This window comes from Neoarius graeffei, chromosome 15 (assembly GCF_027579695.1).
Source record: "Neoarius graeffei isolate fNeoGra1 chromosome 15, fNeoGra1.pri, whole genome shotgun sequence".
Lineage (NCBI taxonomy): Eukaryota > Metazoa > Chordata > Actinopteri > Siluriformes > Ariidae > Neoarius > Neoarius graeffei.
The window spans coordinates 23,515,045-23,531,155 of record NC_083583.1 but is presented as its reverse complement, the minus strand read 5'-3'; the positions used below and the strand labels follow the sequence as shown (position 1 = coordinate 23,531,155).

The following is a 16,111-nucleotide window of genomic DNA, read 5'->3' as shown; positions in this document are numbered from 1 at the left end:
AATAATTTTTAATACAGCTTACAAACAATATACGTACTATATCAAGAAAGTAAAAAAGACAAAATTACTAAAGTAATTATAAATGTAATTAAAGCCGCAAGCGGCCTCGACGGGCCCTCGCGCCAGCGGCCAAGGGGGGCGGGGGCATGCGTCCCCGCGAAAAACCTTCCACAGCTTCTTCGGCAAGAGACATTACTCCCGCAATGGCGACAAAGAACAGAATTGGACACATGGCAACGATAGGGTCTCGCACTGTACGGTGCTCGGGCCCTAATAATAATAGCGCCCTAATAAGGGTCTTGTAAAGAGTTTGCTTGCCAAGTTGGACAAATCAGAAGCTGCAATATCATTTTTGCCATAACCAGCACCCCCAGGGGCGAAAGTGCGCAAAATTAGGCGAACATGTCAGGTGAGCTATGAAGAGTTTGCGTATGAAGTTTGATGACAATTGAGTAAATAGAAGATGAGATATAGATTTTTGAAGAATAAAATTTTTGGTTTTTCCCATGTCAGTAGGTGGCGCTATGCTGTTACATGAGCGATTATGAGTTGGAAAAATAAGTGTCTACAACAGCAACGTACAATCACAAGGTAGTGGTGTGAAGGAAAAGCATTATGGAATTATTTACCAAAAACCCGTTTTGGAGCAATTGCGTCGGCCAAAAACAGCGCCCCCCATGGACGAAAATTCCCAAAATGTGGTATACATGACATGGGAGGGAGGAAGAGGGTGGCCGTGAAGTTTGACCAAATTTGAGGAAAGACTGGAATTTTTGCCCAAAAATAGCGCCCCCAGTGGCGAAATATCACAGAAAGTGGGTAACATGTCAGAAGCCCAATGAGTGATCTGTGTGTGAAGTATGAGCAGTTTTGAGCAAGTAGAAGATTTGTTATGGATTTTTAAGCATGTAAAATGTTGCATTGAAAATTGATTGGCGTATAACTTCTGAACGGTTTATGCTACGTGAAACCTATTTAGTAACTTGTGTCAGCCATGTCTGTAGATGATGTGTATCAATTTTGGTGACATTCCTATGAACGGTCTAGGAGGAGTTGCGCCGTCTTCGTGGCCATGCATTTCGCACAAAAGTGAAATTACCTCACTTCCTGTTGGGCGTGGCTAATGCATTGGCATTACATTTTTGTCCGGCTTAGTGAGATACATATGCGTACCAAATGGCATGCCACTACTACAAACTACATGGCAACCAGGCACCTTAATGCGGGAGGCCAAAATCACAACGAGTTAGGGGGCGCTATAGAGGCCCTGAGGCCCGCTTGGATCTGGGCTTCTGGTTGTCAGTAGCGGTGGCAGTCTAAGAAAAAGGAGCCAAATTTCGTGCGTTGTCGACCATGGCAAGCGCCGCAATAAGGGTCTTGTAAAGAGTTTGCTTGGCAAGTTTGACAAATCAGAAGCTGCAATATCATTTTTGCCATAACCAGCACCCCCAGGGGCGAAAGTGCACAAAATATGGCGTAGACGTCAGGTGAGCTATGAAGAGTTTGCGTATGAAGTTTGATGACAATTGAGTAAATAGAAGATGAGATATAGATTTTTGAAGAATAAATTTTTTGGTTTTTCCCATGTCAGTAGGTGGCGCTATGCTGTACATGAGCGATTATGAGTTGGAAAAATAAGTGTCTACAACAGCAACATACTATCACAAGGTAGTGGTGTGAAGGAAAAGCATTATGGAATTATTTACCAAAAACCCGTTTTGGAGCAATTGCGTCGGCCAAAAACAGCGCCCCCCATGGACGAAAATTTCCAAAACGTGGTATACATGACATGGGAGGTAGTAAGAGGGTGGCCGTGAAGTTTGACCAAAATTGAGGAAAGATTGGAATTTTTGCCCAAAAATAGCGCCCCCAGTGGCAAAATATCACAGAAATTGGGTAACATGTCAGAAGCCCAATGAGTGATTTGCGTGTGAAGTATGAGCAGTTTTGAGCAATCAGAAGATTTGTTATGGATTTTTAAGCATGTAAAATTTTGCATCGAAAATTGATTGACGTATAACTTCTGAACGGTTTATCCTACGTGAAACGTATTTAGTAACTTTTGTCAGCCATGTCTGTAGACGATGTGTATCAATTTTGGTGACATTCCTATGAACGGTCTAGGAGGAGTTGCGCCGTCTTCGTGGCCATGCATTTCGCACAAAAGTGAAATTACCTCACTTCCTGTTGGGCGTGGCTAATGCATTGGCATTACATTTTTGTCCGGCTTAGTGAGATACATATGCGTACCAAATCGCATGCCACTACTACAAACTATATGGCAACCAGGCACCTTAATGCGGGAGGCCAAAATCACAACGACTTAGGGGGCGCTATGGAGGCCCTGAGCCCCGGCCAAGTTTGGGCTTCTGGTTCTGAGTAGCGGTGGCAATTCTCGGAACTGGTGCCAAATTTCGTGCGTTTTCGCCCATGGCAAGCGCCCCGAAAATGGCCCAACAGCGGAGAAAAATAAAGAAGAAGAAGAAGACGGAAAAAGAAGAAGAAGAAGAAGACGGAAGAATAATAATAGTGAACTCTTACAAGAACAATAGGGCCTTCGCCCATAGGGCTCGGGCCCTAATTATATCCCTCGTCAAAAAATTCCTGTGCAGGGATTGGTCAAGGATGGCTCATGTGGCATAAAATGCTTCCACCATTGATTAAGCAGTGTGTATCTTGTTGCGTCAATAATAATAAAAAAGATATGGTGTGAGTCAGTCATGGTATATCCTGGATATACCATGAACTGATGTCACAATTTCAAGCTATACGGCCGACTCGAGTCACAGCAGTGGGTCCGTGAGCATTTTTGTGTGTGTGTAGATCTATGTACCATGATCATGCCTAGAGAGGCAGAGTTAGACCTCCAGTATTTTTTTTTTTCAGGTCTATTTCTAAATCTTTGTAGTTAACACTTCTAGTTTGGATTTTTTTGATGAGGGTGGCACGGTGGTGTAGTGGTTAGCACTGCTGCTTCACAACAAGAAGGTTCTGGGTTCAAGCCCAGTGGCCGACGAAGGCCTTTCTGTGTGGAGTTTGCATGTTCTTCCCGTGTCTGCATGGGTTTCCTCCGGGTGCTCCGGTTTCCCCCAAAGACATGCAGGTTAGGCTAATTGGTGGCTCTAAATTGACCGTAGGTGTGAATGTGAGTGTGAATGGTTGCTTGTCTCTGTGTCAGCCCTGTGATGACCTGGCGACTTGTCCAGGGTGTACCCCGCCTCTCGCCCATAGCCAGCTGGGATCGGCTCCAGCTTGCCCGTGACCCTGCACAGGATAAGTGGTTACGGATAATGGATGGATTTTTTGATGAGGAACATAAATCAAATATACATAGGAAAAATGACTGAGCAATTTTTCCAGAGTTAAAAGTATTTTCCTCAAAAACAGTTAATTTTGTTCTATTTTGAGTTTGGAGAGTAAAATCTGGGGCTGGAGTGGGAGCAGAATTACAGAGTAACTGTGTAACAGAGTTGATTGTGGCTCTGAACTGAGTAAAATAGTACAAGTGTTAATTCAAGACACACTGAAAAGAGTCAAATACCACCACAAAGAGTAAAAGATCAACACTGAACTGAGGAGAACTGACTCTGCAAAAACAGTTCTATCAAAAGAGTAACTTTTACTCTCTTTAGAGACGGACCAAATGTTATCCAGCATAGAGTGAAATTTTCTTCAATTTGAGTAAATTTTACTCAGGCAAATTTCTTGTGTACCATGCACTGAGACGCACCAGTAATGAGGGATTCTCTTCGGTGACTGGCATAGTGACTGGCACCTCAGAGAATCCATCATTTCAACTGGAGCCTCTCAGTGCATGGTATATTTGATTACTATATAATTTTACGATAAAAAAAAAAACCCTTTAAACACCTTTCAAGATTATATATGCCATATCGTTTTTAAATTGTATTAAAAGTTGTAAATTGTTTGTAAATTCTATTAAAATATTTTATATAAGTTTGTAAATTAATACATTTAAACTATTTAATAATAGTTATTTAAAAAAAATAAATTAAATTTACAAACAATATAGTACGACCATGTGGTAGGTTACTATTAAGTAGTTTCACAAACCACACACAGTTGCAGTGATAAAAATTAGAACACACAAAGGAATAATAGAAAAAAATAACAAAATAAAAAGTACATAAAGTACATACGTTGTTGGGATCCTTCAAGAACATTAAATTTGTAAAACAAAGATCTAAGTTTTTAATCCCCTGCTGGCCGAAAGGCTCGAAGGGGGATTATGTCGTGGTGATGTCGGTCTCTGTCCACCTGTCTGTCTTTCCCAGGAAGGGTGCTAACCTTCTGACATCAACTCCTCTCACAATGTTTGGAGGAATTCCACGAAACTTGGCAGATTCTTTGTTATATGTCGGTAATACGTATATTGCAATTTCGTTCAATTCAGTTGCATTTTACCAGAGTTATGGCCCAGTTGCCAGTGGGGGTTATTGTGCTTTCTTGTTTGAATTTTAATTTTGAATAAACGAGCTTAAAGACTTTTAAACTCGTGTTAGTAGTATGTAAAACGATCGTAGATCAAACCTTGCTGTCTATGACACGTTTTGCCTGCACCAGCCAATCAGAAACGAGATCAAACTTGAAATGAAAGAACTGTGCACTGAAAATGTACAACAAAGTGTTGAATTGAATTAAACTATCCATCTTTTATATTTAATTTATTAACTGTAAAATAAATTACGATGAATATTATAGTGAATGGGGCGGCACAGTGGTTAGCGCTGTCGCTTCACAGCAAGAAGGTCCGGGTTCGAGCCCCGTGGCCGGCGAGGGCCTTTCTGTGCGGAGTTTGCATGTTCTCCCCGTGTCCGCATGGGTTTCCTCCGGGTGCTCCGGTTTCCCCCACAGTCCAAAGACATGCAGGTTAGGTTAACTGGTGACTCTAAATTGAGCGTAGGTGTGAATGTGAGTGTGAATGGTTGTCTGTGTCTATGTGTCAGCCCTGTGATGACCTGGCGACTTGTCCAGGGTGTACCCTGCCTTTCGCCTGTAGTCAGCTGGGATAGGCTCCAGCTTGCCTGCGACCCTGTAGAACAGGATAAAGTGGCTAGAGATAATGAGATGAGATGAGATAATATTACATTAGATTGATAGTTAAGTACGCTAATTTAGTAATTTGTGACCTAGTGAATAATCTCAATTTAATGTATGGCTCTCTTCATTGACAGATTTAAAAATAACCTATTTGTACTTCTTCGTCCTGTTCCTAAATTATATTTCGGCAAGGTGGTCTCTCACACACACACACCTTAAAACATGAAGGAGAAGAAATCTCTGTGAACTAAATTTTAAGTAAAATGCGTTTATAGTCGCAAAAGTTGCATGTGTGAGTGGGTAGGTATATGTTTAAAATTATATCTGAATGTTGACACTAGATGCTACTTGCTACAACCATTACATTTTTAGTAGTTCAGGTTCAGCTATCTTGTGATACTGGAAGGATGCGATGACTTCATGTCTCTCAGATGAAGCACACATCCTCCCAGTCTGGTGCGAGTGAGTGAAGTGAGCTGGGAGTAAATGGGGTACTCAGTGTGTGTAGTTTCTGTGCCGTAATTAAACTCTCAAAACTGTTTGCATTTTCTCCTAAATGCCTCTTTCTGAAGCTGTAATCGTGCAGTTAGTTCAGTGTGCCAACTCGGACTGGTGCAGAATTTAGAACACTCATCCGTTTTTAGAAAAAGCATAGCCACTTCATAGCGATGGTTAACTGTGGTTAATTCAGCATACAGTCGTCAGTGTGCTCAAGCATGCTGCATGCATTTTCCTCCAAAAGCCCACGAGTGTGTTTATGAGCTGAATGTGTATGAGATTACACCTCCCTTGTGTAGCTGTGTAAATAAACCACACTGCAAGATATAAAACCTAATCGCCCCTAGAATGCTGATATGCCATGGAATGGGATGTAATCAGGATGTGCGGCTTTTGATAAGCTCATTGTAGTCGTATTGGATCGGTTTTGTTTAAAGAAAGCGTGATTCGAATCACATGATTTGTTTTTTTCACGGGCATTGTCCTTCCTATGTGGCCCATTTGATGTACATGAGTTGGCAGATTTTTTTCGTCTTACTCAGACGAATGCAGTGAGGAAAGCAGACGTCAGATTCGCTTAGTTACAAGGAGCTTATAGCTCTTATAGCTGTACAATTTGTGTAGTGACTGTAGTCATACCGTACATACATGACACCTACTTTTTTTTTTTTCTTTAAGAGTTCTTTGTGGTCGGGCGGCACGGTGGTGTAGTGGTTAGCGCTGTCGCCTCACAGCAAGAAGGTCCTGGGTTCGAGCCCCGGAGCCGGCGAGGGCCTTTCTGTGTGGAGTTTGCATGTTCTCCCCGTGTCCGCGTGGGTTTCCTCCGGGTGCTCCGGTTTCCCCCACAGTCCAAAGACATGCAGGTTAGGTTAACTGGGGACTCTAAATTGACCGTAGGTGTGAATGTGAGTGTGAATGGTTGTCTGTGTCTATGTGTCGGCCCTGTGATGACCTGGCGACTTGTCCAGGGTGTACCCCGCCTTTCACCCGTAGTCAGCTGGGATAGGCTCCAGTTTGCCTGCGACCCTGTAGAACAGGATAAAGCGGCTAGAGATAATGAGATGAGATGAGTTCTTTGTGGTCGGGCAGCACGGTGGTGTAGTGGTTAGCGCTGTCGCCTCACAGCAAGAAGGTCCTGGGTTCGAGCCCCGGGGCCGGCGAGGGCCTTTCTGTGTGGAGTTTGCATGTTCTCCCCGTGTCCGCGTGGGTTTCCTCCGGGTGCTCCGGTTTCCCCCACAGTCCAAAGACATGCAGGTTAGGTTAACTGGTGACTCTAAATTGACCGTAGGTGTGAATGGTTGTCTGTGTCTATGTGTCAGCCCTGTGATGACCTGGCGACTTGTCCAGGGTGTACCCCGCCTTTCGCCCGTAGTCAGCTGGGATAGGCTCCAGCTTGCCTGCGACCCTGTAGAAGGATAAAGCGGCTAGAGAGATAATGAAATGAGATGAGTTCTTTGTGGTCATTTCAGGGCACCTGAGTGGCCCACAGCTATCCATGACCAAAGGTCTAAGAGAGCATATATAATTGGGTGTGGGAGGGTTGCTGTTGCTTTCTCCCCTGTCAGTCACAGCAAGAGTAGCCAATCATGAGTTTCTGTGAGCTTGTGTATGAAAGAGGGTAGTTAGTGCTTTCGTCCGTCCGAGTGTGTTGGTGCTCTGTAACGTAACAGGAGCAGTTTGAAAAGATGGAGGAATCACATGCTAGACCTCACCTTCCACAGTTTGCATCAGTCATGCAATATGGAAAATCAATCACATTGGGGGAAAATGGGGTAAAGACTAAACAAATAGATAAAATGTCGACAGAAGACGTGTTGGCTGAAATTCCAGTGCACCCCTTAGGTACAGACACATACGAAAGTTGTTATATTTATGTGTCGGGTATGACAAGCTCATGATTTGCATATTAAAATGGCACCAGTGCTGCTGCTGCTTCATCTCAGGCGGATCTCAAGATTTCTAAACCTAGACCTTTGGATGACTAGCAGCGCGGTGGCACATGTTAAAGCTTTTACAGTGAGATACACATTCCCAGACAGAACACTTGTGAGCTTATTAACAGATTGTGAAGCACATGCTTGTGAGGTTTATTTATTTAATTTTTTTTCCCTAAATGACAGCATGCGAGGTGTGAATTGCGCTTATGGCAGTGGTTGCTTTTCACACAGTGGCAGGAATTCACACACAGCTTGAATAACTGCACACATTTGCTTGTGATAATATAAGCTACTTCGTATAAAGTACGCTGAAAATCTAAATTTCTCAAAGCCCAAATTTTTTATTTGTAAAATGTCTGTACTGTTTTATCCCAGATTTAGTCAGTCTTTCAACTTTGGGCTACACTTTCTACCTGCTTTCTTGTAATACTAAATTATGTGCTGAGGAAGAAAGTAATTCATAATCAAGACAAACTTTTCCACATTTTGTAGCGCTACAGCCTGAAAATGAATTGGACTTAAGGAGTCATAAATCTACACAAAATCAGGCAAAATATTGTAGTGGTGCAGGTGGTACAATATAGTTATTTGCAAATAAAAAGCATTTTGTTCAAATCTATACAAGCTTTATAGAGGAATGACGGTCAAAACCCACTTGACTTGAAAAACATAAGTTGTGATTACGAACGTATTTGCTCCATTCCTATAAAAACCCCTTGTCGAGTTTATCTGTGTGTAATAAAAAGGTCATATGATCTCAATATAAATGCACCTGTTCTTGGAAGACCCTGCAGTTTGTTAGAGAACGTGCTTAAACAACTTGCATCATGAAGACCGCATAGCTATCAAAACAAGTCCAGGACAAATCTCTGGGCAGCACGGTGGTGTAGTGGTTAGCACTCTCGCCTCACAACAAGAAGGTTTCGAGTTCAAGCCCAGCGGCCAACGAGGGCCTTTCTGTGTGGAGTTTGGATGTTCGCCCCGTGCCTGCATAGTTTTCCTCCGGGTGCTCCGGTTTCCCCTACAGTCCAAAGACATGCAGGTTAGGGTAATTGGTGGCTCTAAATTGACCGTAGGTGTGAATGGTTGTTTCCCAAGCCCAAAAATGGGAGGGTCGCAGCAGGAAGGTGTAAAACTATGCTCCAATTCATATGACGTGGATTAATAGTGTCCACATGGCAGTGACCCCATATGTAAGTGGAAGAAGTGAGTGAGTGCGATACATCCCAAACTTTCAACATCTCACAGAGTACCATTAAATCAGTTATTACAAAATGGAACGATTATGGCACAAATTTGACTCTGACCAAATGCCAGTGACCAGGTAAGTACAGCGTTAGTCAGAGAAGCAACCGAAGAAGCCAAGGGGTGGTACTTAACATGATGCTACCACCACCATGCTTCACTGCGTTCCAGTTTCCAACACTACAAAATGTGGAAATGTTCAGAGGGGGTTGAATACTTATGCAAAGAACTTTAAATGTGTCAACTTATTATTTTAAAATTACATGAGGTGAGAGCCAAGTGTGCGATGCTAAACTGGAGGCTAGAAATTACTTTTGCTATTTCTATTTAGCTACGTTATCTGGTAGCTTTAGTGAAAAACTACAGAACAACCTTTGGACATAAAACGTGTCATGACTGATTGAGTACATTTGGAGTGAATATATTTGGAAAATTGTGTAAATGATGAACTGTTTGTATAAATCAGAGATAATTCATGTCTCTTAGTTATCGTTTGATCAACAGCGCAGTAATCAAGTTATTAGATTAGATAAAACTTTATTGATATGCATAACTTAAACCCTGCATTCACAGCTGTTATCATTTAATCTATTATCTGATTGACCTTCTGAACTGAGTTTGACTTCTCAATACTCAGGGTGTGCCACTTTTTTTTTACTTTTGATTTTTTTTTTTTACATTATGCTACAAAGCAGTGTCTGAATCCATAGCATACGTGTGAATATGCTAATTATCTCTCCATTCTATTTCAACCACACCCCGTCATAGTTAACCACACTTGGCTGTCCTGTTTAATGGCATCTCATCTGTTGCCCTGGTAACAAAGGAGATGAGAGGGAAGGTGTGAAAACGGTTGAGACAGAAGCCGCTGTTGCTCACTCTAACACACTAGAGATGCGATCGTCTCTCACAGTTCATTTTCAGACCACCGACCGAAAAAGCATTCGTCAGGCGCCAAGTGTTAAAACTTCCAAATATAACCCACTGTTTTCATCTGACATTTTCAATTACATTCAGAGCACAGTAAATTCCTGCAGCTCCTGCTGACTCTCAGAACAGTAATTACTGTGGAACAATGGAGCGTCTGCAGGACTCAGTGTGTGGGATGTTGCTGGTTTTTTAGTTGAGGTTGAGCGAGTTGAGTGGAAAATGACATATTACATTGTAGGCACTCTTGGCTTGAGCCGCTGATTATGCAAGTATTGCTCATTGTTGGACGAACTTGGCGTCCTCATTGAAAGCTGCTATTGTAAACCGCGGTTCAGTTTTCACACCACGTAGGAGTTTGAGGAACCATAAACTTTCACGCACAAAGCCGATCTCTACATTTTGCTTTGATAAGGAAGTTTGGTTTGTCTTTCTGCTACCTATTTAATAAATCTTTTAGAGTCGCTCCATTCACAGGTCTAGCCTGAGCTAAAGCTCTATGATATACCTGACTATTCATTATCACAATGTATGGTAAACTACAAACATTCTCCCTGAAGTCATAGATACAGTGGGCTGTATTCAGAGTCAGTGACTTCAATGAAAACATGGCTTATTCAGGGAACGTTATGCTTCTTCAGAATCGGGTTATGCACATGCTTCAGTCAGTTTTCTGGGGAGCACATTCAGATTATGCAAATTACCTGTACATAATTCACACCTCTTCCAGGGCTTTTTTTTTTTTTGAGTAGATTAAGGTGTTATCTATCCATCCATCCATCCATCTAAAATGCCCAGACCACTGATTTCAAAGAAACCAGGGATAGAGAATATGGACTGAAGTATGAACTAGTGTCTCTTTTCAAATGTAATATGATGTAACATAAAATCAAGAGACAATTTAAAAATGAAAAAGACTACTATGCTTTATATGACTATGAATAGGAATAGAGTAAGAGGATATTGGACATCTTTTAGGAGTCTAGTACAGTGCCAAAGGCTTGGACACACCTTCTGATTCAATGGTTTTTCTTTATTTTTATTTATTAAAAGATATTTCTTGTCTTAAAGGAATGATGGATGTCGTTTCTCTTTACTTAGTTGAGCGGTTCTTGACGTAATATGGATTACTACAGTTGTTGAATAGGGCTATTTACTGTATTTTTAGGGGGCGGCATCGTGGTTAGCACTCTTGCCTCACAGCAAGAAGGTCCTGGGTTCGAGCCTAGTGGTCGACGGGGGCCATTCTGTGTGGAGTTTGCATGTTCTCCCCGTGTCTGCATGGGTTTCCTCCGGGTGCTCCGGTTTCCCCCACAGTCCAAAGACATGCAGGTTAGGCTAATTGGTGGCTCTAAATTGACCGTAGGTGTGAATGTGAGTGTGAATGGTTGTTTGTCTCTATGTGTCAGCCCTGCGATGACCTGGCGACTTGTCCAGGGTGTACCCCGCCTTTCGCCCATAGTCAGCTGGGATAGGCTCCAGCTTGCCTGCGACCCTGCACAGGATAAGCGGCTACAGATAATGGATGGACTGTATTTTTATTATTTACTGTTTGCTCTCAAATGCAAGAAATTCCACAAATTACCTTTTGACGAGTCACACCTGTTAACTGAAAAGCATTCCAGGTGACTACCTCATGAAGCTGGTTAAGATAATACCAATCGTGTGCAAAGCATCATCAAGGTAAATGGTGGCTACTTTCATCCATCCATTATCTGTAGCCACTAACCACCGATTAGCCTAGCCTGCACGTCTTTGGGGGAACCCAGAGCACCCCCATACAGACACGGGGAGAACATGCAAACTCCACACAGAAAGGCCCTCGTCAGCCACTGAGCTCGAACCCAGGACCTTCTTGCTGTGAGGCGAGAGTGCTAACCACTACACCACTGTGTCACCGTGGCTACTTTGAAGAATCTAAAATATCAAACATTGTTAAAGACTTTTTTGTTTGCCACATAATCTCCATACATGTTCCAGATGTTATTTCATAGTTTTGATGTCTCCAGTATTGTTCTACAATGTCGAAAACAGTCAAAATACAGAAAAACCTGTGAATGAGTAGAGGTATGCAAACTTTTGACTAGTATAGTCAGTGATGAGCTAAGACGTGCCTGGTGTTGTATGTTACACCCTGCTGCTTTTAAAATCCACGATGCAGTTATTGGATCTTTTGTATTTGTATTGTGTTTCGTATTATATAATTGGCAGAGAAATATATAAAAGTTTAATATTGTAATGTGTGAATTTTTAACTACTGTCATTTTGCACCACCCAAAAAAAATGTATATTTTAGGTTAACAAAGCAGTTGATTTATTTTATTTTTTTGCAGGATTTGGATAAAACCAATGAAAAGTTATGTTCTGCTATTGACACGCTAGCAGACAAAACATTCACAACCAGATTACACAGAACTTCAGATTTTTTTTTTTTTGAAGATCAAGGTGGCAAGAATGGGCCGTAAGAAGATCCAGATTACCCGCATTGTTGATGAGCGAAATAGACAGGTGAGCTACTTATCTTTATACTGTACAGCAGTTAATACCAAGTAACAGAAAGCACTCATTTCTGATTGGGTGGCTAGTTTTCTTTCTAATTGAGATCATAAACTGTTAGGCTTCTCATTACGCTTCATTTCCTGCTGCTAAAATATGGGTGAGAGGCGGGGAACATACTGTAGGATTCTAGTTTTTGATTCAGGGCGGCACGGTGGTGTAGTGGTTAGCACTGTTGCCTCACAGCAAGAAGGTTCTGGGTTTGAGCCCAGTGGCTAACAGGGGCCTTTCTGTGTGGAGTTTGCATCTTCTCCCCGTGTCTGTGTGGGTTTCCTCCAGGTGCTCCGGTTTCCCCCAAAGACATGCAGGTTAGGTTAACTGGTGACTCTAAATTGACCGTAGGTGTGAATGTGAGTGTGAATGGTTGTCTGTGTCTATGTGTCAGCCATGTGATGACCTGGCGACTTGTCCAGGGTGTACCCCACCGCTCGCCCATAGTCAGCTGGGATAGGCTCCAGCTCGCCCGCGACCCTGCACGGGATAAGCGGCTACAGATAATGGATGGATAGTTTTTGATTCAAGGCAATAGAAACAACAGGAGACACATCCCTCTGAGATATACACTATATGGTCAAATGTTTGTGGACATCTGACCACCACACATATATGTGGCTCTTCCCAAATTGTTGCACACAACTGTTTAAGAGGTCTTTGTATGCACTAGCATTACATTTTCCTTTCACTGGAACCAAGAGGCTTGAACCTGTTCCAGCATGACAATGCCCCTGTGCACAAAGTGAGGTCCATGAAGACATGGTTAGCTGAGGTTGGAGTGAATGAACTCGAATGTCCTGCACAGAGCCCTGACCTCGACCCCACTGAACACCTTTGGGATAAACTGGACCGCTGACGGCACCCCAGGCCTCGTCTCACCCAACATCAGTGCATGATCTCACTAATGTTCTTATGGTTGAAGGAACACAAATCCCCACAGCCACACTCCAAAATCTAGTGGAAAGCCTTCCCAGAAGAGTGGAGGTTATTATAACAGTTAAGGGGACTAAATCTGGAATGACATGATCAAAAAGCACATATGGGTGGAATGGTCAGGAGTCCAGAAACTTAACTATAACAGCAATTGTATAGTGAGAACCTAAGGATATTATGTTCATAGGATGTTAGGAAGGCATCTTAATAAAATAATGATACAGACTGTCACAAGGATGTAAAACTGGTAGAAAGTAGGTTATTAGTGTTTTCTCGTAATTATACACATGATTATGAAAGTATAATATGCACATGGCTATATAGGTATATAGTGTTGCGTGCAAAAGTACAGTGGTGCTTGAAAGTGTGTGAACCCTTTAGAATTTTCTATATTTCTGCATAAATATGACCTAAAACATCATCAGATTTTCACACAAGTCCTAAAATAGATAAAGAGAACCCAGTTAAACAAATGAGACAAAACTATTATACTTGGTCATTTATTTATTGAGGAAAATGAGCCAGTATTACAGATCTGTGAGTGGTAACCCTGCCATGCACACCATTGTTGTTCAGTGTTCTCCTGACGGTGGACTCATTAACATTAGCCAATGTGAGAGAGGCCTTCAGTTGCTTAGAAGTTACCCTGGGGTCCTTTGTGACCTCGCCGACTATTACACACCTTGCTCTTGGAGTGATCTTTGTTGGTCGACCACTCCTGGGGAGGGTAACAATGGTCTTGAATTTCCTCCATTTGTACACAATCTGTCTGACTGTGGATTGGTGGAGTCCAAACTCTTTAGAGATGGTTTTGTAACCTTTTCCAGCCTGATGAGCATCAACAACACTTTTTCTGAGGTCCTCAGAAATCTCCTTTGTTCGTGCCATGATACATTTCCACAAATGTGTGTTGTGAAGATCAGACTTTGATAGATCCCTGTTCTTTAAATAAAACAGGGTGCCCACTCACACCTGATTGTCATCCCATTGATTGAAAACACCTGACTCTAATTTCACCTTCAAATTAACTGCTAATCCTAGAGGTTCACATACTTTTGCCACTCACAGATATGCAATATTGGATCATTTTCCTCAATAAATAAATGACCAAGTATAATATTTTTGTCTCGTTTGTTTAACTGGGTTCTCTTTATCTACTTTTAGGACTTGTGTGAAAATCTGATGATGTTTTCGGTCATATTTATGCAGAAATATAGAAAATTCTAAAGGGTTCACAAACTTTCAAACACCACTGTAAGTTTGCATACCTATAGGACAAAATGGAGAACAAAAAAATTTGATATAAAATATTTATTAGTTATATTCATCAGAAATGTTCATATCCCAGACAGGAGATATAACTTTAATAACTTATTATGCTGACTTTTGCCTTTATAACTGCCTCTGACAACAGTATCGTGTTTTGTTTTTTTTTTTCGTTTTTTTTTAATTATGCCCCATGATTTGGTGTCTACTTGCAGTACACACCCACGTTTTATTTTTAATTTCATTTCATCGTTGTGGAAATTGGATAACTTGTAAAATGGAGAAATATTTTCCTTTTTTCATTCAAAAATCTCAGAGGATTCACTCTAAGGTAAAATTGGGTAAATGTGGCTGTTTGAATGTGCCAGGAAGCGCAGGAAACTAACACTATACATTCTACACTGCTGTTATGCAGTTTGCTAATCAAAAGCAAGAAACTAGTTGTTTTGCCTGCAAATCATGACCGATCACTAACTCATTCAAAAATAAATAAAGTTTATAAACCCGCATTACAGTTTCCTTAATATATAGAGTTTGATAGACACTTCAGAGATGCATTGGGAAAAAAAATCAATAAGGAATTTAATCTGTATACTACTGTGTCCTGATATGTTAAACTCTTGCTCACTAACTCCTCTTTTTCCCCTGGCTGGTTGAAGAGTGTATGAGGCAGACTGACTCTGTGGCACTGGGAGGAGGCTCACCCACACACACACTGCACCTCTTGTCCCGGGTCTCACTGGACCTGCTGTCCCTGTGCTGTGGTTGGAGTAATTAGAGGAACGAATGGCTCCATATCTCTCATTAGCCGTCAGAGTCAGTCTGAGGAGGCATATAGCGTCTCTCTCTCTCTCTCCCCCCCTCTCTCGCTCTCACTCTCTCGCGCTCTCTCACTCACTCACTCACTCACTCTAACCTCTGATGGCCATCACTCAAAATGAAGCCGCAGAGCTGAGCTGGAATCCACCCAAGCTGCCTTGTGCTCTAAATATAAGTGCTCACACCAGCACAACAAACCCTATCTTGTCTGGAAGAGCCTGAGTTTGGTTTATTATGTGCTTGATATACACTGAGCCCATTTTAGACATGAAGCACCTCCCTAGACCAGGCATCCAACTCTCTCATTCACTCACCCACTCACTCAGTCAGCCAAAGACTCACTCACTCACTCACTCACTCACTCACTCACTCACTCACTCACTCACTCACTCACTCACTCACCCATTCCCTCCCTCCCTAACTCACTCACCCATGCACTCACTCACCCATTCACTCCCTCCCTCCCTAACTCACTCACCCATGCACTCACTCACTCACTCACTCACTCACCCATTCACTCCCTCCCTCCCTAACTCACTCACCCATGCACTCACTCACTCACCCATGCACTCCCTCCCTCCCTCCCTAACTCACTCACCCATGCACTCCGTCACTCACCCATTCACTCACTCACCCATTCACTCCCTCCCTAACTCACTCACTCACCCATTCACTCCCTCCCTCCCTAACTCACTCACCCATGCACTCACTCACTCACCCATGCACTCCCTCCCTCCCTCCCTAACTCACTCACCCATGCACTCCGTCACTCACCCATTCACTCACTCACCCATTCACTCCCTCCCTAACTCACTCACTCACCCATTCACTCCCTCCCTCCCTAACTCACTCACCCATGCACTCACTCACTCACC

General features: G+C 42.4%; 1 protein-coding gene across 7 annotated transcripts in view; it reads left to right on the top strand.

Annotated features, from left to right (window-relative positions):
- LOC132899289 (myocyte-specific enhancer factor 2A-like) overlaps positions 1 to 16,111 on the top strand; it is a 69,424-nt gene that overhangs the window by 27,746 nt on the left and 25,567 nt on the right. For 5 of the 7 annotated variants that reach the window (XM_060941049.1, XM_060941050.1, XM_060941052.1 and 2 more), the window contains one exon: positions 12,002 to 12,176. In XM_060941049.1, the coding sequence (XP_060797032.1) occupies positions 12,123 to 12,176 (54 nt within the window). In that variant the 5' untranslated portion in view covers positions 12,002 to 12,122. The remainder of the gene's footprint in view (positions 1 to 12,001; positions 12,177 to 16,111) is intronic. The other 2 variants (XM_060941051.1, XM_060941054.1) reach the window with 1 other exon arrangement.